Source organism: Triticum dicoccoides, chromosome 3A (genome assembly GCF_002162155.2).
Source record: "Triticum dicoccoides isolate Atlit2015 ecotype Zavitan chromosome 3A, WEW_v2.0, whole genome shotgun sequence".
NCBI classification, from domain to species: Eukaryota; Viridiplantae; Streptophyta; class Magnoliopsida; order Poales; family Poaceae; genus Triticum; species Triticum dicoccoides.
The window spans coordinates 637,571,115-637,590,152 of record NC_041384.1 but is presented as its reverse complement, the minus strand read 5'-3'; the positions used below and the strand labels follow the sequence as shown (position 1 = coordinate 637,590,152).

Here is a 19,038-nt window from a genome sequence, read left to right as displayed (position 1 = left end):
AGAAGGGAGAAATTTCTATGCTAGTATGCTTGCTTGCTTGTTTGCTGCAACCTGGCAGACAGGCAGATCCAATAGCCAGCAGAGGGAGGGAGACCGTAGGGGCAGATCCAGGGAGAGCAGAAGTATTGGAGGGAAAGGGCCGGCAGATCCAGGGAGAGCAGAAATATTGGAGGGAAAGGGCCGGCAGATCCAGGGAGAGCAGAAATATTGGAGGCTGCGGGCTGGTAGGCTGGCTCACTTATCCCCTCCCAGTCCCTAAAAGAAAAAAATTTGAGCCGAACGGCGAACTACTTCTACACGAGATTTCTAGTCGACACCCAGAATGCGACTCATAGACTAGTCGCTAGACTAGTCTCTTGACTTGTAATCAATGCACAAACCCCAACAGATTACATGTTAAAGAACTTACTTACCACAAGTTTATTGGATAATAAGTTAAAGCTTGTCTTGATGCTTGAAATTATAAACCTGTAAAATGAAAATTCACTAGAACTTTCAGCATGAAAGTAGAGGTACTAAGCAATTAGCGAATGGTAAGTGTGGAGATAGAACAGAGGGCACATACCTTATTTACGCTACAAAAAGAGCTTCCTTGGGTTATCGATTAACAGGACAGGTGTGCAACAAACATGAAATCTGCACAGGAAATAGTGTGATTAAGTAACTACATTTATGAGGGACCAATAGCAGATGCCAGTAGTTACAAACTAAACATAGTGAAGGATGTTAAAGCTACTCCAAGTTGTACCGTGTACACATTTTATGTTGCTATTAATAAGAGTCATAAGGCACAACACCAGCCTCGGCACAAATGTAAGGAGATACTGCAGTGCTGGTGAATGTCTTGAAGGCTCTTTGTAGAGTGGGCATATTGGTATTTATGCCATCACCTTTTAACGAACATGGCAATTCTGGAGATTAGACTTGTATGTTCATAAATTGTCATAACAATGCAATGTTTTAGTGTTATAGGGAAGAAAAAGGATACTAGAAGGTTCCACTGCATATAATCATCTATTTATAAGTGTAGTCGATTGCTTAGATCTGAAGGCAGAAAGAACAACAGAATATCCAACCATAAAAGCGTCGCTTTATGCGTTCTTCAAAATATTGATGGTTAATGTGTGTGCTCACCAGAATTTTAGCAAATGTCAAAAGGAACAAACTACACATAACAGATAGCTAAGTAAATTGATCACGAAAAGTAGAAGGATGTTGTAGACATGAGATTTCATATATAAATATTTAGAGACTACTTGGTTTGAGCCAAATTTTGGCAACCCTAAAAGTTGGCAGATGAATGCTTGGGCTCCAATTTTTGGCAATTCTTCGAATCGAACACTAGCAAAGTTGCCAAATGTTGGCAAGTTTGAGCTTTGCCAAAATGTGGCTCCAAACCAAGCAGGCTCTTATTTACTACATGCAGCTTCTGAGATCCTGAACAGAGTAAAGATCTTGGGTTCTCTGGTATGAGCTAGAAAAAACTGATTAACCAGGGTTATCTTGTTGATTAATATTTTAGCATTTGTCTATGCGCATCCTATCAAGGCTTACAAAACTATGCTGATCACAACTAGCATTTGTGTTCATGAAACATTCAAAGGGTAATCAACTAGCCTGATGACACTGAAAATGAACTCTGTTCGGCGTTTGGCCACAGCAATACTCTTATGACCACCAGCAACTGAGAAGTACGACCAAACCTAACATTTCATAAGGGCCACAAATGACACATCTGGTGCTCATCGTGCTACTTCTTAAAGAAACTGAAGCTCGCAATTTTGTCCACAAAATTCAAAACGCAAGCACACAGAAAGGATGATCACCAAGTAAGAACACATGAACTCTACCAAACGCGTTAACATTTTCAAGCTTTGAAAGATACAGCTCTTATCCTCTTGATTTATCCTACCTCATAAAACTGCTATTGCATATTTACACCCTTGCTGAATGAAACAGAATCAACCGAGCGTCGAGCCAGATATTCGAAACACTGGAAGCAAGCCAATCGTGCACCAAAACCTGAATAGAATACCTGAAAAGAGCAGCCGGCCACCAATGCACCTAACGAGCACCAAGAACACGAGGGCGCGCATCGCCTTTCCAGCACCTGCCTTGACACATAAGACACGGAAACGCAGAAGGATTATTATTAAGCCCTAAAATGATCCGAGCCAGGCGGAACCAGAATCACAAGCACTAATCGCTAATCAGCTACCAGATTCCGAAGCCGGTGAAAACATCGAGGGGATAATCAGCACACACCCCAATTCGGAACGCAAGCATGGAACCCTAGAATCCGCCGGGCCGAAATACGAACTCCGAGCTCGAAGCAGGGGCGGATCAAGACGGCGCGCGTGCATCAAACCAGCGCAGCCAGAATTCGCGGAGGGGTCGGCTGAGCTCGTCCAATCGCCGGACTAGAGGAAGCTCACCGACGGACGGCCGGCCGAGATTGCCAGCGGGGGCCGAGGCAGCAAGCGACCCGCGCGATGAGGCCGATGGCCGCGACGCGCGTGGCGAGAGGCGGCAGCGGTGGCAAGCTGCGGGGAGCTAGCTCGAGGGCGCGGCGCGGGGCGGGGGCGCCGGAGGCGCATCGGGCCGGGATTGGAGCTTGCTTGGGAGGGGCAGGGCGGGGCGGGGCGGGGGTAGGGTAGGTCAGGACTCGGGGGAGGAAGAAGAAGACTGCGGGAGGAAACGGGTACGGGGGGACGGGACGGTGGAGAGGAAACCGTGGAGATCTCGCCTCACCCTTCCACACCAGATATTTGGGTAAAAAGAAAAGAAAACGAGCGACAGCACTAATATCACGAGGCGCGGTGAGGAAAAGCTGATACTGCGTGGGTTTTCTGCGGATACGTAATTAATGTACGTGATGATCGGGTCAGGAGGGAGGCCGCATCGTATCTGCGCCAATGCCACACGCAAGGTGAGGAATTGGTCAAGGATTCGGTAATTGGAGTACTGTTAAACTAATATAAAAAACCTAAAAAAGGTTTATATACTGCGAGGTTCGATTCGATTTCCATTGAGAGAAAAGTTTGTCACCGAATTTCAAATTTATCTTATGATCCCCGCAAAAAAAAAATTATCTTATGATCACGGTCTTGGCGACATGTACAACCGTAGGCGGCGCTGCCATGCTCTCGATGGCCATGGTGGCGTGGCGTCAGGCACGCACTGTTGCGGTTAGGGCCATGTCTTCTGGCTCGTGTCAGCCGCGCCTGGGCTCGGTGAGACGCGTTGTGCGGGCCCTCTTGTTGCTTACCCTATTCGGTTAGGGGACGGGGGCACTGACTGGTCAGCGTGCGGTCCAGTCCCCTCCCCACCCCACGCGGTCGTGGAAGCGAGGAAAGTGTCAGCGCTGGGTGGTAGCAGGGGTGCTCTGTTTTCGTTGTTTTTACAGAGTCGGTCAAAGCGAGCGGCCTGACGGCACGGCAGCAGGGCAGCAGCGTCTCTGTGCAAACCCAGTAGCATGAAACTCGCTAGATACATGTACTGAATGTGGATGTACTCATCGTCATTTCGTGGCGTGGGCCGGCACTCTTGTGCACCGAGAGGCGCCACACGTGAGAGGATATAGATAGCACTGATGACACGTACTGTGTGTGACCTTTTCTCCTTGGAGGCGGGCGTAATGCTCCATCTTGGCAGCATCGTTGCATGCAATCTTGGGCGGTTCTGCATTTCAAGACGATCGAGTTGCCCATCTTGTTTGTACACCGGCCAAGGAAAAACCGCACGGGCAGAGGCATCTCCAGGGACCAACCCGCGAGCCTGCCTGCCCATCGTGCTACCGCAATTGGGGAAATATTCTTCCGCCTTTGCATCTACCCTCGCTGAAAATGCCGAACTCTTCACCGCGTGCCGGTATTCACATTGCCATCGACTAGTGGTTAAGCGGAGAGTTTAGAGGCACGTTGTATTGTCTGTCCCACCTTAAAATAACAGGCGTTCTTCCTGCTTTCGAGCACCTATTCTGCTTCCACAAACGCTACCGTATTTCTTTTTCTTTTTTGGTCTCAGTTGTCCATGGATTATATTAGCTCCGATGTTTGCTCCCATTTTGATATTTGTAAGTGGACGACTAGTTGCTAGCTTAGGGCATCTACAACAGGACCTGGCAATTCAATCCCTCAATCACCTGCGGACGCGTCCACAAATACTGACCAATCACACCTCAGACAATGTATTCCACATTTGGATACCTCGAATCCATATTATTACATATAACACATCGATCTTTAGGCGGAGCTTGTGCCCGTGTCCAGCGGCCGGCTACGCTCTCCAGAGTGTTGGTCCAGTCGACGACAAGGTAAAGTAGGGCATGGGACACGAGCCAGCTCACGGGACTCAAGGCGCCGCCGTCTCCCATGCCCTGCTCTTCCTCGTCGGAGCCCAGAACCTGAATGATGTCAGTGAACGTCAAATCGATGATGGATCACGAGCCGGCGACATCCACCACGACAAGGTTGCGGCACCCGGACTGTTGCACCATACGGGGCGCCGGAGAATGCGACTCCACCTCACCGACATCCGCCGCCTCCCATGTCCGCTGCCTCGTACGGCGGGCACGCCGTGTCATGTTTTTGTCGGACGACGCCCATGGTGCGTCGTGGTGTTCGACGCGCCAACAGAGGGGTTGTGCGTCCGCCATCGCATTCGAACGCCAGACGGACCGCACTGCCTCCGGTGAGGCAGCGACGGCACGCCTAGCACCGGATCCATGCGTCATTTGGGTGGACGCAATGGATTCCCGACGGACAACTATCTCCTCCTCAGGGCCGCATATGATGAGTTCGAGATCGGCGGATCTGGACGTGAAGGACTCGGATCCGCTGCCCGACATGACGGAGACGACCGAAGATCACCGGAGATGAGCTTGGGTGACAGAGGGGAGCAGAGGAAGGAGTGGAGTGAAATAACTAGGGTTTGGTCCGATGAGCGAAAGGAAATGAATATATGTGGGATGGGTGGGTCAGCATGGGCCGGTTCTGACGTGACGGATGCGCCCGGACGTTTGAGACGCCTAACTGGGTCACATTTTCGTGTCTAGACGGGCCGCCGGGACATTTGAGGCTGGATCGCCTATATGCTCTTAGCACTGCTACTTGCTGCCACTAGACGACTTTCGTTTGAGATGCCACGGCTGTTAACTGCTTTCTGCAGCGGTGTCATGGGACTGTTTGGCTTTAGGTCTTTTATTGCCGTACTTTGTCACATATTTTTTCAAATTTGCTTAAGATTAGTTCATTAAAATAAGAATCATAAATTGGCAAACCTAAAGAAATCTTACCACACATTTTATGTGTATGCCATACGGAATTCAAATATGGCTTGCCTCAGATATAACTTGTACCAAACACTTATCTAAATTGATCAAACTTGTCTAAACTTAAATATGACAACCTTTGATAAAGTTAATCACGAATCAAACAGACCTCGTCTCGCGTCGGGTTGTTGCACAGTGGAGCCCCAGTGAGTGGAATCGACATCACGTGTGGGTCGATAATTGAGTCTACTACTGTTCTCTTGGAACGATCAAAGGATAGACAGCTTGTGGCTGGCTTGGTCCCGGTTATAGGTACTAGCCGGTACTGCCCTGCTATCTACGGACGTTGAGATAGAGGAATCATCAGTCACAAAATGAAAGCTCACCAAATCCAGACTTGCTCACTCAAAGTGCTCTTTTCTACTCCCTCCGTTTTTAAATATAAGTTTTTTCACACATTTCAAATGAACTACAACATAAAGATGTATGTAGACATATTTTAGAGTGTAGATTCACTAATTTTGCTCCGTATATAGTCATTTTTTTGGAATCTCTAAAAAGATTTATATTTGGAAACGAAGGGAGTATACACAAACGTGTGTGCTTCTTAGAGCATCTGAAGACTTTACAAATTCGGCCCCTCAAACTCCGAGATTGGGCATGTCCACGGACAGTAACGTCACGTCTCAAATTAGCCACTCTGCATCCGAGTCTATCGTATTTCAACCCCTACATAAATACAAAGCATGCAAAAAGAATCCTACGTACATACTACCCTAGCTAATCTTTGTTGTTGGAAATGTCCATGACGACGGTGCCGGGCGCCGGCTGGATGGGCGTGTAGGAGGGCTCCAGCTCATCCTCCTGCTGCTCGAACTCATCCATGTAGGCGAGCATCTCCGCCTCCTCCGCGACCTCCATCTCCTGCCGGAGACGGCGTCTAGCCTCCGCAGCTGACTCCGAGCGGAGCCTGCTGCTCCGCCTGCAGATTCGTGTCGCAGCATCCCCCACATCCTCCTCCTTCGGCTGATCCTCCGCCTCCTCGTCCTCCTCGTCCTCCACCTCCTCCTCCTCCAACTCCTCCGAATCCTCTCCATCCGGAGGTAGCCCCGTGGCGATCCGGGCTTCGCACCTTGCTCAGATCTGCTCAAGGAGCTCGCGCCGGCGCTCCAACGTTAGAAATGTGTGGCTCCTCACCCGGCGGCGTGGGACATGGCTACTAGGCGGATGGGGGGGGAGTGAAAGTGGCGGCGGCGGCGGACAGGCGGAGGAAAATGTGGACGGTGGGGTTTCGGTGTCGCCGGCCGACCTAAATAGCTGGGCTAGGCACTACGCAGCCCGCCAGAGCGGCGACATCGGTCCGACAGAGGAGACGAGTTTCAGACCACCGGGTTTCTGGGTGTTTTCGCATGGGACCCTGATGTCAGTCCGACGTGGTGGGCGTGTCTGAGCGCCTCTATATCCGCCCCATATTTAGGCTGGATATAATAGGTGCCAGTCAACCCGCACAGTTGAGGCCCGCTTGAGATGTCCGTCTAGGTTTGATTTTCGTGACCGGTTAATGACTAGGTGAGCCGCTACCGATTTAGGACGCCCGGCTGTAGATGCTCTTATTACCTCATAAAGGAAGAAGACGTGTTTGTTATCTTTTTCTTTTTCCTCCTCTCTCCGATCCTCCTGATATTTTTTGACAAGATGGGCACTGTTTCTCTTTAACTTCCCGTAAAAAAGAATTTGGCACGACTTGATTAAGCCGATTTATTTCACCGAGCATTATACAGTAAGCAAGTTTATTGATAAATTAATAGGTTTATGGCAAATTGGCATGGGCACACACGTGCGAGGACACACACATGTCGAGCCCTACCCGGCCGCTCGATTGTCTCGCGATTGACGAAGTAGTTGGATAATCCATGAGGACACAACAAGTTTTAATTTTCAGTCATCGAAATTTACAATAGTTTATCTGAAACTTACGATTTGCTTTTACCAACTTCCATAGATAAAATTGAAGATATGTTTTTCCGATCATAGGCAAAAAAATTCATGATTTTATTGTTTGCGCATACTAAGTTTCAAGTGCTGAAACTTAACATTTATTTTTAAAATTCATGAAAACATATTTAAAATGGATCTTATTTGAAAGTCCTTGCCATCAGAGACACGAATACGAAAATGAAACTTTATTTGGACTGGTTAGCGGTTGGAGGCCCACAAGGCCCAGGTCCTTGATATTCCTCCCCCCATAATTTTCAGCTTTCCCTCAAGCCGAAACCACGCCAAACCGTTAGGGTCCCAAGGCAGGCACAAGGGGATTTCCTATTTGACGCATTTTGCGTCAAATTGGCCGAGGTTCGCAGAGGTGAGCCACACGAAGAGCTCACTGGGCCGGCGCCCATTTAGCGGTTAGCGAGGCTATAGCGGGCGGGTGGTTTTCTCCCGGTTTTGGGAAGGTTCCCTGAACCGGTTTTTCTTTTTCCTGTTGTTTTTCGAGGCTGGTTTTCTTTCAGGTTTTTTCTGTTTCGTTTTTTTCTTTCTGTTTCTTTTATTTTCGTTTTATCTTTTCTGTTTCTTTCTTATTTTATTTTCATTTTTCAGTTTCTTTTTTGAAAAATTGGAAAATTCATAAAATGTCCAGCATTCAAAATTGCTCCCAAATTTTAAAATATTTCAGGGGTTTCCTAAAAAATGGTCGTGTTTAATTTTTTTATAAATTTTAGAAAATTTTCGTGTTTTAAAAAATGATCCCAAATTTAAAAAAATGCTTGCGTATTCAAAATGTTCGTAAAGTAGGAAAATGTCACATTTTCAAAAAATGTCCGTAAGTTTCATAACAAATTCATGTTTTCCAAGATAATGTTCGCAATTTGGAAAATGTTTGTCTTTTTGAAAAATGTCTGCGCTTTCAAAACAATGTTTGTCTTTGTGAAAAATGTTTGTGCTTTCAAAACAATGTTCGTCTTTTCTGAAAAATGTTCGTGCAATCAAAACAATGTTTGCAATTTCAAAAAAAAGGAAAAATGTTCGCACAATTTTAAAAAGTTCAAATTGTTTAAATTTTGTCTTGTTTTATAAAATGTTCCCACATTTAAAAAATGTTTGCGTTTTCAAAATGTTTGTAAAGTTGTAAAATGTCTTATTTTCAAAAAATGTTCGTAAATTTCCAAACAAACTCACGTTTTTCAAGGTAATGTTCCCAATTTGGAAAATGTTCATGCTTTCAAAGCAATGTTCGTCTTTGTGAAAAATGTTCACGCTTTCAAAATAATGTTCGACTTTTCTGTAAAATATCCGTGCAATCAAAACAATGTTTGCAATTTGCAAAAATGTTCGCACAATACAAAAAAAATATTTTTTTCAAAAATGTTTGTGTCTTCAGAAAAACATTCAGTTTTTGAAACGTTTCATATATATTATTCCGAAGTGTTAGTGCTTTCAAAAACAACTCGAAATTTGAAGTGTTCGGTTTAAAAAAAATGCATTAGCTACAGTACTCATATAGTGTCGTTTTACTTGTCTACAGTACTCCCTCCTTCCATCTATATAGGGCCTAATGCGTTTTTTAAGACAATGTTTGACTATCGATAAGATTAATAATACATAAGATGTATAATGTGAAAATTATATCATTGGAATCTCCTTTCACATACGAATTTGACAATATGCTTTGTGTAACTTGCATGTCATATATTATTGCTCTAACATTTAGTCAAAGTTGGCCTCGAAAAACGCATTAGGCCCTATATAGATGGAAGGAGGGAGTATGTCCATACGAGTAGTTCGTTCTTAAAGCGCTGCATTGCGTATATTTCAACAAAGTTTGCGCGATTTGTTGGTTATCATCGCGCGCGCCTCCACTGGAGGTCCCGTGTTCGATTCCGTGCAAGATGGACCATATCAAGATTGAGACTGTCACCTGGATTCCATGAGAACGAACATACAGAGATACCATCAACTAGTAAGGTTGCTTCCAGTTCATTACAGTCCAATACCGTAACAACTCAATTGTGACCTTGCCATATCTGCCAGGTTGCTAGAGAAGCACATGAAGCATTCAGTACAACAACAAAGCACTCTGCCATGATTTTCAGATATGAATTGTCAAAAACCAAACATTCATAGGATTAGTGAGCTTGGCCACTGGCAATACCTTCCCCGAGAACTTTGGCTCGTCCTTGAGTCGAGCTCATGTGGAAGTCATTGGTGCAACCGCTAATCAGTACAGTGGGCAAAAACTCAAGAACTGCGATGTAGGTATTGACACCATAGCATGCTCCCATGTAAATGTAACGGCACAAGATGGGAAGCAAGACATCACTACCGCTCACCTTCTCCAGTACAAAAGGAATCCCAGCCACCAAGAATAGAAAATTAATGAACATCAAAGAATCTTTTCATTGCATCATATCTGTAGTTATCATATGAAGCATTGTACTGCTGCATCCAACATAACAGCCCCTTTCTTGGACATTAGCATCCTTGCAAAATTGGTCCGAACCATGCTTGAACAGAAAATGTAGTTACTCAACAACCAAGCAATGGCACATAGAAAATGTTCAGATCCGGCAATTCCGGTAACCACAGATATATGCAATAATATTCCTGTAACAACCGTGATCACTCTAGTTGGTCGTGAGCTTGTAAACTGTAGAGCCACTTTGACAAATAAGGAGGTGGCCAAGGTTTCAAGTCAGTAGTTCGCCTTGGTAGAAACAAAATGTTGATAGTACAGAAGTCTTCTTCAGATAATAGCAATCCAAGGGTACGAATTATCTACTTATATGACGCGTTGGACGAAAAGCGGACGCGCGTCCATTTGAATCGGCGTGTTTGCGCAAGCGGACGAACCACGGCAGCACCGGTCGCCCGTGGCCTTTGCTAGCCTCAGCCTTCGCTGTCAGACGGGCCACCGACAGCAGATCCGGCCGGATCTGACCAGGCCGTCGCACGGGAAACCATCCGGAGAAGAAGCCCCCGTCACCACCTTGGACCGCTTCACCACCAGCAGCCGCGCCACCACCAAGCCGCAGGGAGAGGCTGCGCCACCGTTGGACGGCGCCACCACCCCCGCACGTGCCCGCCATCGCGCCGTTGAGCCACCCGTAGCCTAGCGCCTCCGGCGGCCAACCGTCCCACACCGGCTGGGGGATCCGCGAGGAGGGGAAAGGACCGGCCTTGCCGCCGCCTACGCCGGTACAAACTAATAATACAAGTACATCTGAATTTTAGGCGGAAAATATACGTGATCCAAAACACTGCAATCGGTGTGTGGATGGATAAAATTTCAGGCGGGAATCAAATAGTGCTTTAGTCATCGTAGCAATTAGTGCCATCTAAAAAGACGAAAGGCATTGCAATCAGTGCATAAAATAACTACGCGTGGGAATCAACACAACAAAGTTATCTGCGTGTAGCAAAACAGGCAGAGGCCGCCTCAATCGTTGGCGGCATGGCCCACAAGAGCCACCGCCGTTCCGTCACGGGACGCCGCGCCTGCCGATTCCTGTTACTCGCCGGTGGCCGTCTGCCAGTGTGGCGGCCGGTGCTGCCGCCTCCAGCCGTGGCAAACCGCCTGCTGATCATGACTGACGTTAATAGTACAATATTTTATAGAAATGTTGTGCAAGCTGTGCTTATTAATATAGCATTTGTCGTCCTGAACCCGCTAGTTCTTTTTTTTTTTTTGAGGTACTGAACCCGCTAGTTCTGATCTGCAGTTGCCGGTGTCAGCGCCAACCCCGATCCTCTGAACTTGTTCTTGGTGATCTCATCCATCCTTCTCGCCATCTCCGGCGTCAGGTGGTTCTTCCAGTCGCCAACGACACCGCGCCGGAAGAATATGTTGTTCGCCACTGACGTCTCGGTCATGGCGGTCTTCCCGGACCGGTTCACCTCTAGTCCCGCCAGGCTCTCCATGGCGCATGCCTCCACGATCTCCCTGTCTACCCTGGCCTCCCGCTCCTCTGCCGTGAACGGGCACCCGACAAACGCAGCGAGGCGCCTCAGCTGACCGACCGTGTCGGCGGCGAGCTCCTCGTAGGTCAGGAAGAGCACCTGCTCCGGCCTCTCCACGTGCCAGCGCCAGTAGCCCAGCACGTGCTCCCAGAAAGGCCCGAACAGCGAAACGCCGTCGCAGAACTGCAGAAGCGCCTCGCCGAGGTCCCATGGCGACGCCGCGAACCCGTTCCAGAAGTGCCAGAGCGACACGAAGCAGTCCTTGGGGTCCCGGCACAGGTACACCACCTTGCAGCCGGAGGCGGCCACGGACTCCGGCAGCGACTGGGACGGGATGTGCGTCATCAGGACCCGCGGCGCAGGGAGGGAGCTCAGGTCGGGGATCCGGCCGTTGGCGAAAACCTGGAACTCGAGGAAAGGGATGAGCTGGTGGGGGCTGTGGGCTGCGAGCGGCGCGAGTGCGGGCCCGTCCGCGGTGCGGCGGAGGGTCGCAAACAGGAGCGCCTTGAGCCAGGTGGTGCCGGACTTGGGAAAGGTGGCGAGGAAGACGTCGGTGTCGCGCGCCTTGAGGTGCCGCTTGATGACCATGGAGTTCACGACGGCCGGCGTGAACGCGTACCAGCCATCTGGGTGGTGGGTGTACGGGCGGCCGATGCCGCTGGGCGCCGTCGGGTAGGTGGACACGACCTCTAGGAGCCGGTCATAGATTTCTTTGTGGGACGCTGCCTCGTCGTCGGCTTTGGGTGCAGAGGAGGAGGATTGTGGAGAGGACGCCATGAAATTTGTGTGATTCGTGAAGGCCCGTTTGTACAGCGCTCCACTTTATGCAACGAGAATGCCCAGATGTTCCTGCTAATAAAGATCTTGTGTTCTTGTCGTTCCTTCACTTGTTTTCTAATATCCCCTCTCTCATCAATTTTAATTGGCGGGAGTCCTTCTACCGTTTTGTCTGTCTCGCATCATCCAACCACCACCTCCTACCGTTTCCCCACCATTATTCCCGTCTGTGCCAACTATAAGAAACTGTTTAAGATAGTCTAGAATTTTCTTTTGAGTATATATAAACGGTAATGTTTGTAACCAGTGGACCGGCCGAAACTTCGGCCGGTCGAGCACGAGCTGTCAATTTAAGTGGGATCGAACGATGGATCTCGGTCCGCACTTTTCCCTTGTCCTTATCTTCAACGCCCTCTCAACAATTCTCCATTACATGTCTCTTCTTCTTTCTCCCGCACAGTGCATCACGCTCTATCTTCTCCGACGCACGAGCTCTTGCATCTCCCGTGCCAAGACGCATCTCCCTTGCCAAGATGGGGCATGCGCAGCCGGCGTCGCCATCGATTTTCGCACACGCTTTTTTAGACAAGGTTTTTCCTGGAACTGATGTCTCCGGGTGCTCCAACGACGAGATGCGGGAACCACCCTGCCGTCGTGCTAGAACCGTTTTTACGTTTGTTGGAGTAGGCTAGCGGCAGAGCTTTAACCGTTGTCGGGAAATACTACAACCGACAACGGCTGTTTGCTACGGCTAGTGTTCGAGCAAAGCTACAACGGGCATCAACAGAAGTTGGAGCCGGCCACCGGGAGAGCTGCAACCAACATCTATAAAAGCTGCAACGCTGGCGACCAGGGTGAGGCCAATGCTACACTCGGCAATGGCATTTGCTACTACCGTCGTCGTCAATTGCCGCAACCAGTTTTTAAGATCCGAAGGGTGACAATGGTGTTTGCGACCGGCATGGCAGTGCTTGGCGGTGACCGGGGGAGCGAGCTAGTAATGCAGGCGACAATGGAGCTTGCTACTACCGTCGTCAGTAAATGCCGCAACCAATTTTAGGATCCGAGGGCGACAATGGCGTTTTGTGACCTATGAAGTGCTCGGTGGCGACCAGGGGAGCGACCTAGTGCTACAACTAGAAATGGCGTTTGCTACGACCGACGCTGGAAAATGCTACAACCAGTCAACAGGGCTACGATCTCAATCGGCGAGGGGAGATGCTTGTTGGGGAACATATAATTCAAAAAAAATCCTACGATCACGCAAGATCTAACTAGGAGATGCATAGCAACGAGACGGGAGAGTGTGTCCACGTACCCTCGTAGACCGAAGCGGAAGTGTTAGGTTAACGCGGTTGATGTAGTCGAACGTCTTCACGATCCAACTGATCCAAGTACCGAATGTACGGCACCTCCGAGTTCTGCACACGTTCAGCTCGATGACGTCCCTCGAACTCTTGATCCAGTAGAGCGTCGAAGAAGTAGATGAGTTTCGTCAGCACAACGGCGTGGCGACGGTGATGATGAAGTTATCCGCGCAGGGCTTCGCCTAAGCACAGCGAGAATATGACCGAAGGCGTAAACTGTGGAGGGGGCACCGCACACGGCTAGGAAACAATGTTGTGTGTTCTAGCGGTGCCCCCCATATAGGTGGGAGGGGGAGGGAGCAGTAGGAGGCGCACCCCAAGTAGGAGGAATACTACTTGGGGCCTAATCCTATTCGGCCTCCCCCTTTCCATGTTTTTCGGAGGGAGAAGGAAGGAGGAGGGGGGAGAGAAGGAAAGGGGAGACCGAATTGCCCCCCTTCCTTTCTCTCTTCTCCCTTTCCTTTATTCCCCCCTATTCGGCCATGTATGGGGCGCACCAGCCCACTAGGGGCTGGTCTGTCCCGCCCTAGGCCCAATAAGGCCCATATCTTGGCCGGGGGTGCCCGGAACCCCTTTCCGGTGACCCGATACGTATCTGGTACCCCCGAAACACTTCCGTTGTCCAAATACTATCGTCCTATATATGAATCTTTACCTCTCGACCATTTCGAGACTCCTCGTCATGTTCGCGATCTCATCCGGGACTCCGAACAACATTCGGCCATCAAATCACATAACTCATACAATATAAAATCATCATCGAACGTTCAGCATGCGGACCCTACGGGTTCGAGAACTACGTAGACATGACCGAGACACCTCTCCGATCAATAACCAATAACGGAACCTGGATGCTCATATTGGCTCCCACATATTCTACGAAGATCTTTATCGGTCAAACCGCATAACAACATACGTTGTTCCCTTTATCATCGGTCTGTTACTTGCCCGAGATTCGATCGTCGGTATCATCATACCTAGTTCAATCTCGTTACTGGCAAGTCTCTTTACTCATTCCGTAATGCATCATCCCGCAACTAACTCATTAGTCACATTGCTTGCAAGGCTTATAGTGATGTGCATTACCGAGAGGGCCTAGAGATACCTCTCCGACAATCGGAGTGACAAATCCTAATCTCGATATATGCCAACTCAACAAACACCATCGAAGCACTTGTAGAGCATCTTTATAATCACCCAATTATGCTGTGACGTTTGATAGCACACAAGGTGTTCCTCCGGCATTCGGGAGTTGCATAATCTCATAGTCAGAGGAACATGTATAAGTCATGAAGAAAGCAATAGTAATAAAACTAAACGATCATAATGCTAAGCTAACGGATGGGTCTTGTCATCACATCATTCTCTAATGATGTGATCCCGTCAAATGACAACACATGTCCATGGTTAGGAAACATAACCATCTTTGATTAACGAGCTAGTCAAGTAGAGGCATACTAGGGACACTCTGTTTTGTCTATGTATTCAAACATGTACTAAGTTTCTGGTTAATACAATTCTAGCATGAATAATAAACATTTATCATGATATAAGGAAATATAAATAACAACTTTATTATTGCCTCTAGGGCATATTTCCTTCAGTCTCCCACTTGCACTAGAGTCAATAATCTAGTTCACAACGCCATGTGATTTAACACCAATAGTCATCACCATGTGACCAACACCCAAAGGGTTTACTAGAGTCAATAATCTAGTTCACATCTCCATGTGATTTAACACCAATAGTTCACATCACCATGTGACCAACACCCAAAGGGTTTACTAGAGTCAATAATCTAGTTCACATCGCCATGTGATTAACACCCAAAGAGTACTAAGGCGTGATCATGTTTTGCTCGTGAGAGAAGTTTAGTCAACGGGCTTGCCACATTTATATCCCTATGTATTTTGAAATTTCTATGTCTACAATGCTCTGCACGGAGCTACTCTAGCTAATTGCTCCCACTTTCAATATGTATCCAGATTGAGACTTAGAGTCATCCAGATAAGTGACAAAGCTTGTATCGACGTAACTCTTTATGACGAACTCTTTATCACCTCCATAACCGAGAAATATCTCCTTAGTCTTCTAAGGATAATTTTGACCGCTGTCCAGTGATCCACTCTTGGATCAATATCGTACCCCCTTGCCAAACTCATGGCAAGGTACACAATAGGTTTGGTACACAACATAACATACTTTATAGAACCTATGGCCGAGGCATAGGGAATGACTTTCATTCTCTTTCTATTTTCTGCCGTGGTCGTGTTTTCAGTCTTACTCAACTTTACACCTTGCAATACAGGCAAGAACTCCTTCTTTGGCTGTTCCATTTGAACTACTTCAAAATCTTGTCAAGGTATGTACTCATTGAAAAATCTTATCAAGCGTCTTGATCTATCTTTATAGATCCTGATGCCCAATATGTAAGCAGCTTCACCGAGGTCTTTCTTTGAAAAACTCCTTTCAAATACTCCTTTATGCTTTTCAGAAAATTCTACATCATTTCCGATCAACAATATGTCATTCACATATACTTATCAGAAAGGCTGTAGTGCTCCCACTCACTTTCTTGTAAATACAGGCTTCACGATACGTCTGTATAAAACCATATGCTTTGATCACCTTATCAAAGTGTATATTCCAACTCCAAGATGCTTGCACCAGTCCATAGATGCATCGCTGGAGTTTGCACATTTTGTTAGCACCTTTACGATTGACAAAACCTTATGGTTGCATCATATACAACTCTTCTTTAAGAAATCCATTAAGGAATGCAGTTTTGACATCCATTTGCCAGATTTCATAAAATGTGGCAACCGCTAACATGATTCGGACAGACTTTAAGCATCGATACGAGTGAGAAAATCTCATCGTAGTCAACACCTTGAACTTGTCAAAAACCCTATTTGACAAGTCGAGCTTTGTAGATAGTAACACTACTATCAGCGTACGTCTTCCTCTTGAAGATCCATTTATTCTCAATGGCTTGCCGATCATCGGGCAAGTCCACCAAAGTCCACACTTTGTTCTCATACATGGATTCTATCTCAGATTTCATGGCCTCAAGCCATCTGTTAGAATCTGGGCTCATCATCGCTTCCTCATAGTTCGTAGGTTTATCATGGTCTAGTAACATGGCTTCCAAAATAGAATTACCGTACCACTCTGGTGCGGATTGTACTCTGCTTGACCTACATGTTCGGTAGTAACTTGATCTGAAGTTTCATGATCATCATCATTAACTTCCTCACTAATTGGTGTAGGCATCACTGGAATTGATTTCTATGATGAACCATTTTCCAATTCGAGAGAAGGTACAACTACCTCATCAAGTTCTACTTTCCTCCCAGTCATTTCTTTCGAGAGAAACTCCTTCTCTAGAAAGGATTCATTCTTAGCAACGAATATCTTGCCTTCGGATCTGTGATAGAAGGTGTACCCAACAGTCTCCTTTGGGTATCCTATGAAGACACATTTCTCCGATTTGGGTTCGAGCTTATCAGGTTGAAGTTTTTTTCACATAAGCATCGCAGCCCCAAATTTAAGAAACGACAGCTTAGGTTTCTTGCTAAACCACAGTTCATATGGTGTCGTCTCAACTAATTTAGATGGTGTCCTATTTAACGTGAATGCAACTGTCTCTAATGCATAACCCCAAAACGATAGTGGTAAATTGGCAAGAGACACCATAAATCGCACCATATCTAATAAAGTACGTTTACGAATGTGATAGCCTGGCTTATTAGGGATGATAGACTACTCATATCAATAAGGAATTTCTTCTTTTCCGGAAGCCCATTCGGACAGAACTCCAAAGTTAAGCGTGCTCAGCTTGGAGTAGTGTCGGGATGGGTGACCGACCGGGAAGTTGCTCCCGGGTGCGCACGAGTGAGGACAAAGTGCGCAGAAAAGACTAGTATTGATCTGTGGGGCTAGTCCAGATCCCGCCAGGAGTAACAACCACCGGCGGGTGTGTCCGGGGTCTAACAAGTTGGTAATCAGAGCCTTCCCCGACTTAGGAGCCCCCTGCTTGATCGAATCGCTGGCGTTGTTGAGTCTAGAAAAATGTTTTGAGTATTACGATTATATATATCGGAGAGTAGGATTCTTTTTACTCCTCAGTCCCTTCGTCGCTCTGGTGAGGCCTCCTGACGTGGAGTTTTGACTCTTCTCTTCTCAAATTTCACGAATTTTTGTAGGATCACGCGGGTATCTTGGAATCGTTCCGATGGTTTTGTGACAAGAACATTGTTCTTGGTGCCTCCTAACATTTAGGGGTTGTGACAGTGTCCCGAGGAGTTGAGCTCCGAGGTGTTGTCGCCACAATTTTATCGTTGCAGTTCTGGAATACCTGAGTTCGCCGACATTGAAAATCGCCTTTATGCAGTTGTTGGTGAGATAACCTCGACGCCACCCAGTACTGGGGCGGGAGTTTGGGAGTATTGCCATAACTCGTATAACGGATGCTTTTCGAAGGTTGAGGTAAATGATTTCCGAAGGTTTCTTGGTTATGTGTTGAAGGATGGATATAGCTGGGTGTAGGATTTGTTAGTTCTGGGTGAGATATTATGCTTCCCCTGTATCCCCAACACCCGATTGCATAACCAGAAAGTTTCGGGAGTTTATAAGTGGGAATTCAAGTAGCTCCTAGAATAATCTTTCCAACAGACACATGATACGATATGGGATCTATCATATGTTTGTTTCCGGCTTATTTTGCAAGCCAATCCTTTGTTTTGTTTTTTAGTTGTGGTATTCGAGTTGCTTCGAAATCAAGTGTTGAATCCATAACTTTCCTAAGCGGTGTTCTCATACTCCTATGTGAATACCAATCCTTCATGATAATCGAGATTGTCATGTCAATCGTTTTCAACCGGCGTGTTTCTCTTTAAGTGGATCCGACCATTTCAACATCCGCAAGATCACCTCTCGTTTTTTCCCAATGTTGTTCGTTTCATCTGCCCCCAAGTTGCCTTTGTTTTCCCGCCCACCCACCCTTTTCATTCAAGGAATCAAATTTCTTATTCAAGTATCCTTTTATTTATGGGAAATCTCTCCATTCTTTTCCGTCAATATTCTTATCCGGTGATTCTCAGCAAGATACTAACGAAGCTTCAAGTTCATCATTCTTCATTCTCTTTTCTTCTCCGGTGGATATAATTCAAGCTTTGTCGATCATATCCTTTCCTCGGTTCAAATGCTTTCTCATGCCGGTGCGCCTCTTAATCATCCACCTCTTGCTATTCTAGTTTATCTGGAGCGCCGAAGATATCATAGAAGATTTAAGTTTCTATGCGTAATCCTTTCAAGCTATTTCGAGGATGTTATCTCATTCAAGTCATTTAATTCAACCGGCGCAATCTCTCTTTTAAATCGTTCAACGGTGTTTCTTTTGAGTGGGACCTAACCCACAGGTCTTTTCCCAGGAACTTACCTGACTCTTCTAATTTTCCCGGAGCTATTCTCAAATCTTTTAAAGTTTGACGTAAGAATTAATTTTCATCAGTCAATTGCCTTCTCCAATATTGCTTTCAAATTCTTTTCATCTTTGGCTCAACCTCTCCTCTTTTAATCATTCTGGAGTGTATCAACAATTCTTGGTGGTGTTTCTCGTTGTCATTCTCGGATTCGAAGACCGAAGAGGAGTTCCTCTTAAATTCT

General features: G+C 46.8%; 1 protein-coding gene and 1 long non-coding RNA gene across 4 annotated transcripts in view; both read right to left on the bottom strand.

Moving 5' to 3' along the window:
* Positions 1–2,626, bottom strand: part of LOC119269796 — a 3,689-nt gene extending 1,063 nt beyond the window's left edge. The window contains exons 1-4 of one of the 3 annotated variants that reach the window (XR_005133713.1): positions 2,219–2,626; positions 2,036–2,114; positions 566–636; positions 414–468 (exon numbers count right to left, since the gene is read on the bottom strand). This is a non-coding gene — a long non-coding RNA (uncharacterized LOC119269796). The remainder of the gene's footprint in view (positions 1–413; positions 469–565; positions 637–2,035; positions 2,115–2,218) is intronic. The other 2 variants (XR_005133712.1, XR_005133714.1) reach the window with 2 other exon arrangements.
* Positions 2,627–10,906: 8,280 nt separating this feature from the next.
* LOC119272411 (cytosolic sulfotransferase 5-like) lies at positions 10,907–12,004 on the bottom strand. The gene has a single exon (XM_037553904.1). It carries the CDS (start codon positions 12,002–12,004, stop codon positions 10,973–10,975), a length of 1,032 nt encoding a protein of 343 aa, XP_037409801.1. The 3' UTR covers positions 10,907–10,972.
* Positions 12,005–19,038: the final 7,034 nt, after the last annotated feature.

Coding starts and splice junctions, on each gene's coding strand:
- LOC119272411 (XM_037553904.1), bottom strand. CDS start 12,004: ATGGCGTCCTCTCCACAATCCTCCTCCTCTGCACCCAAAGCCGACGAC.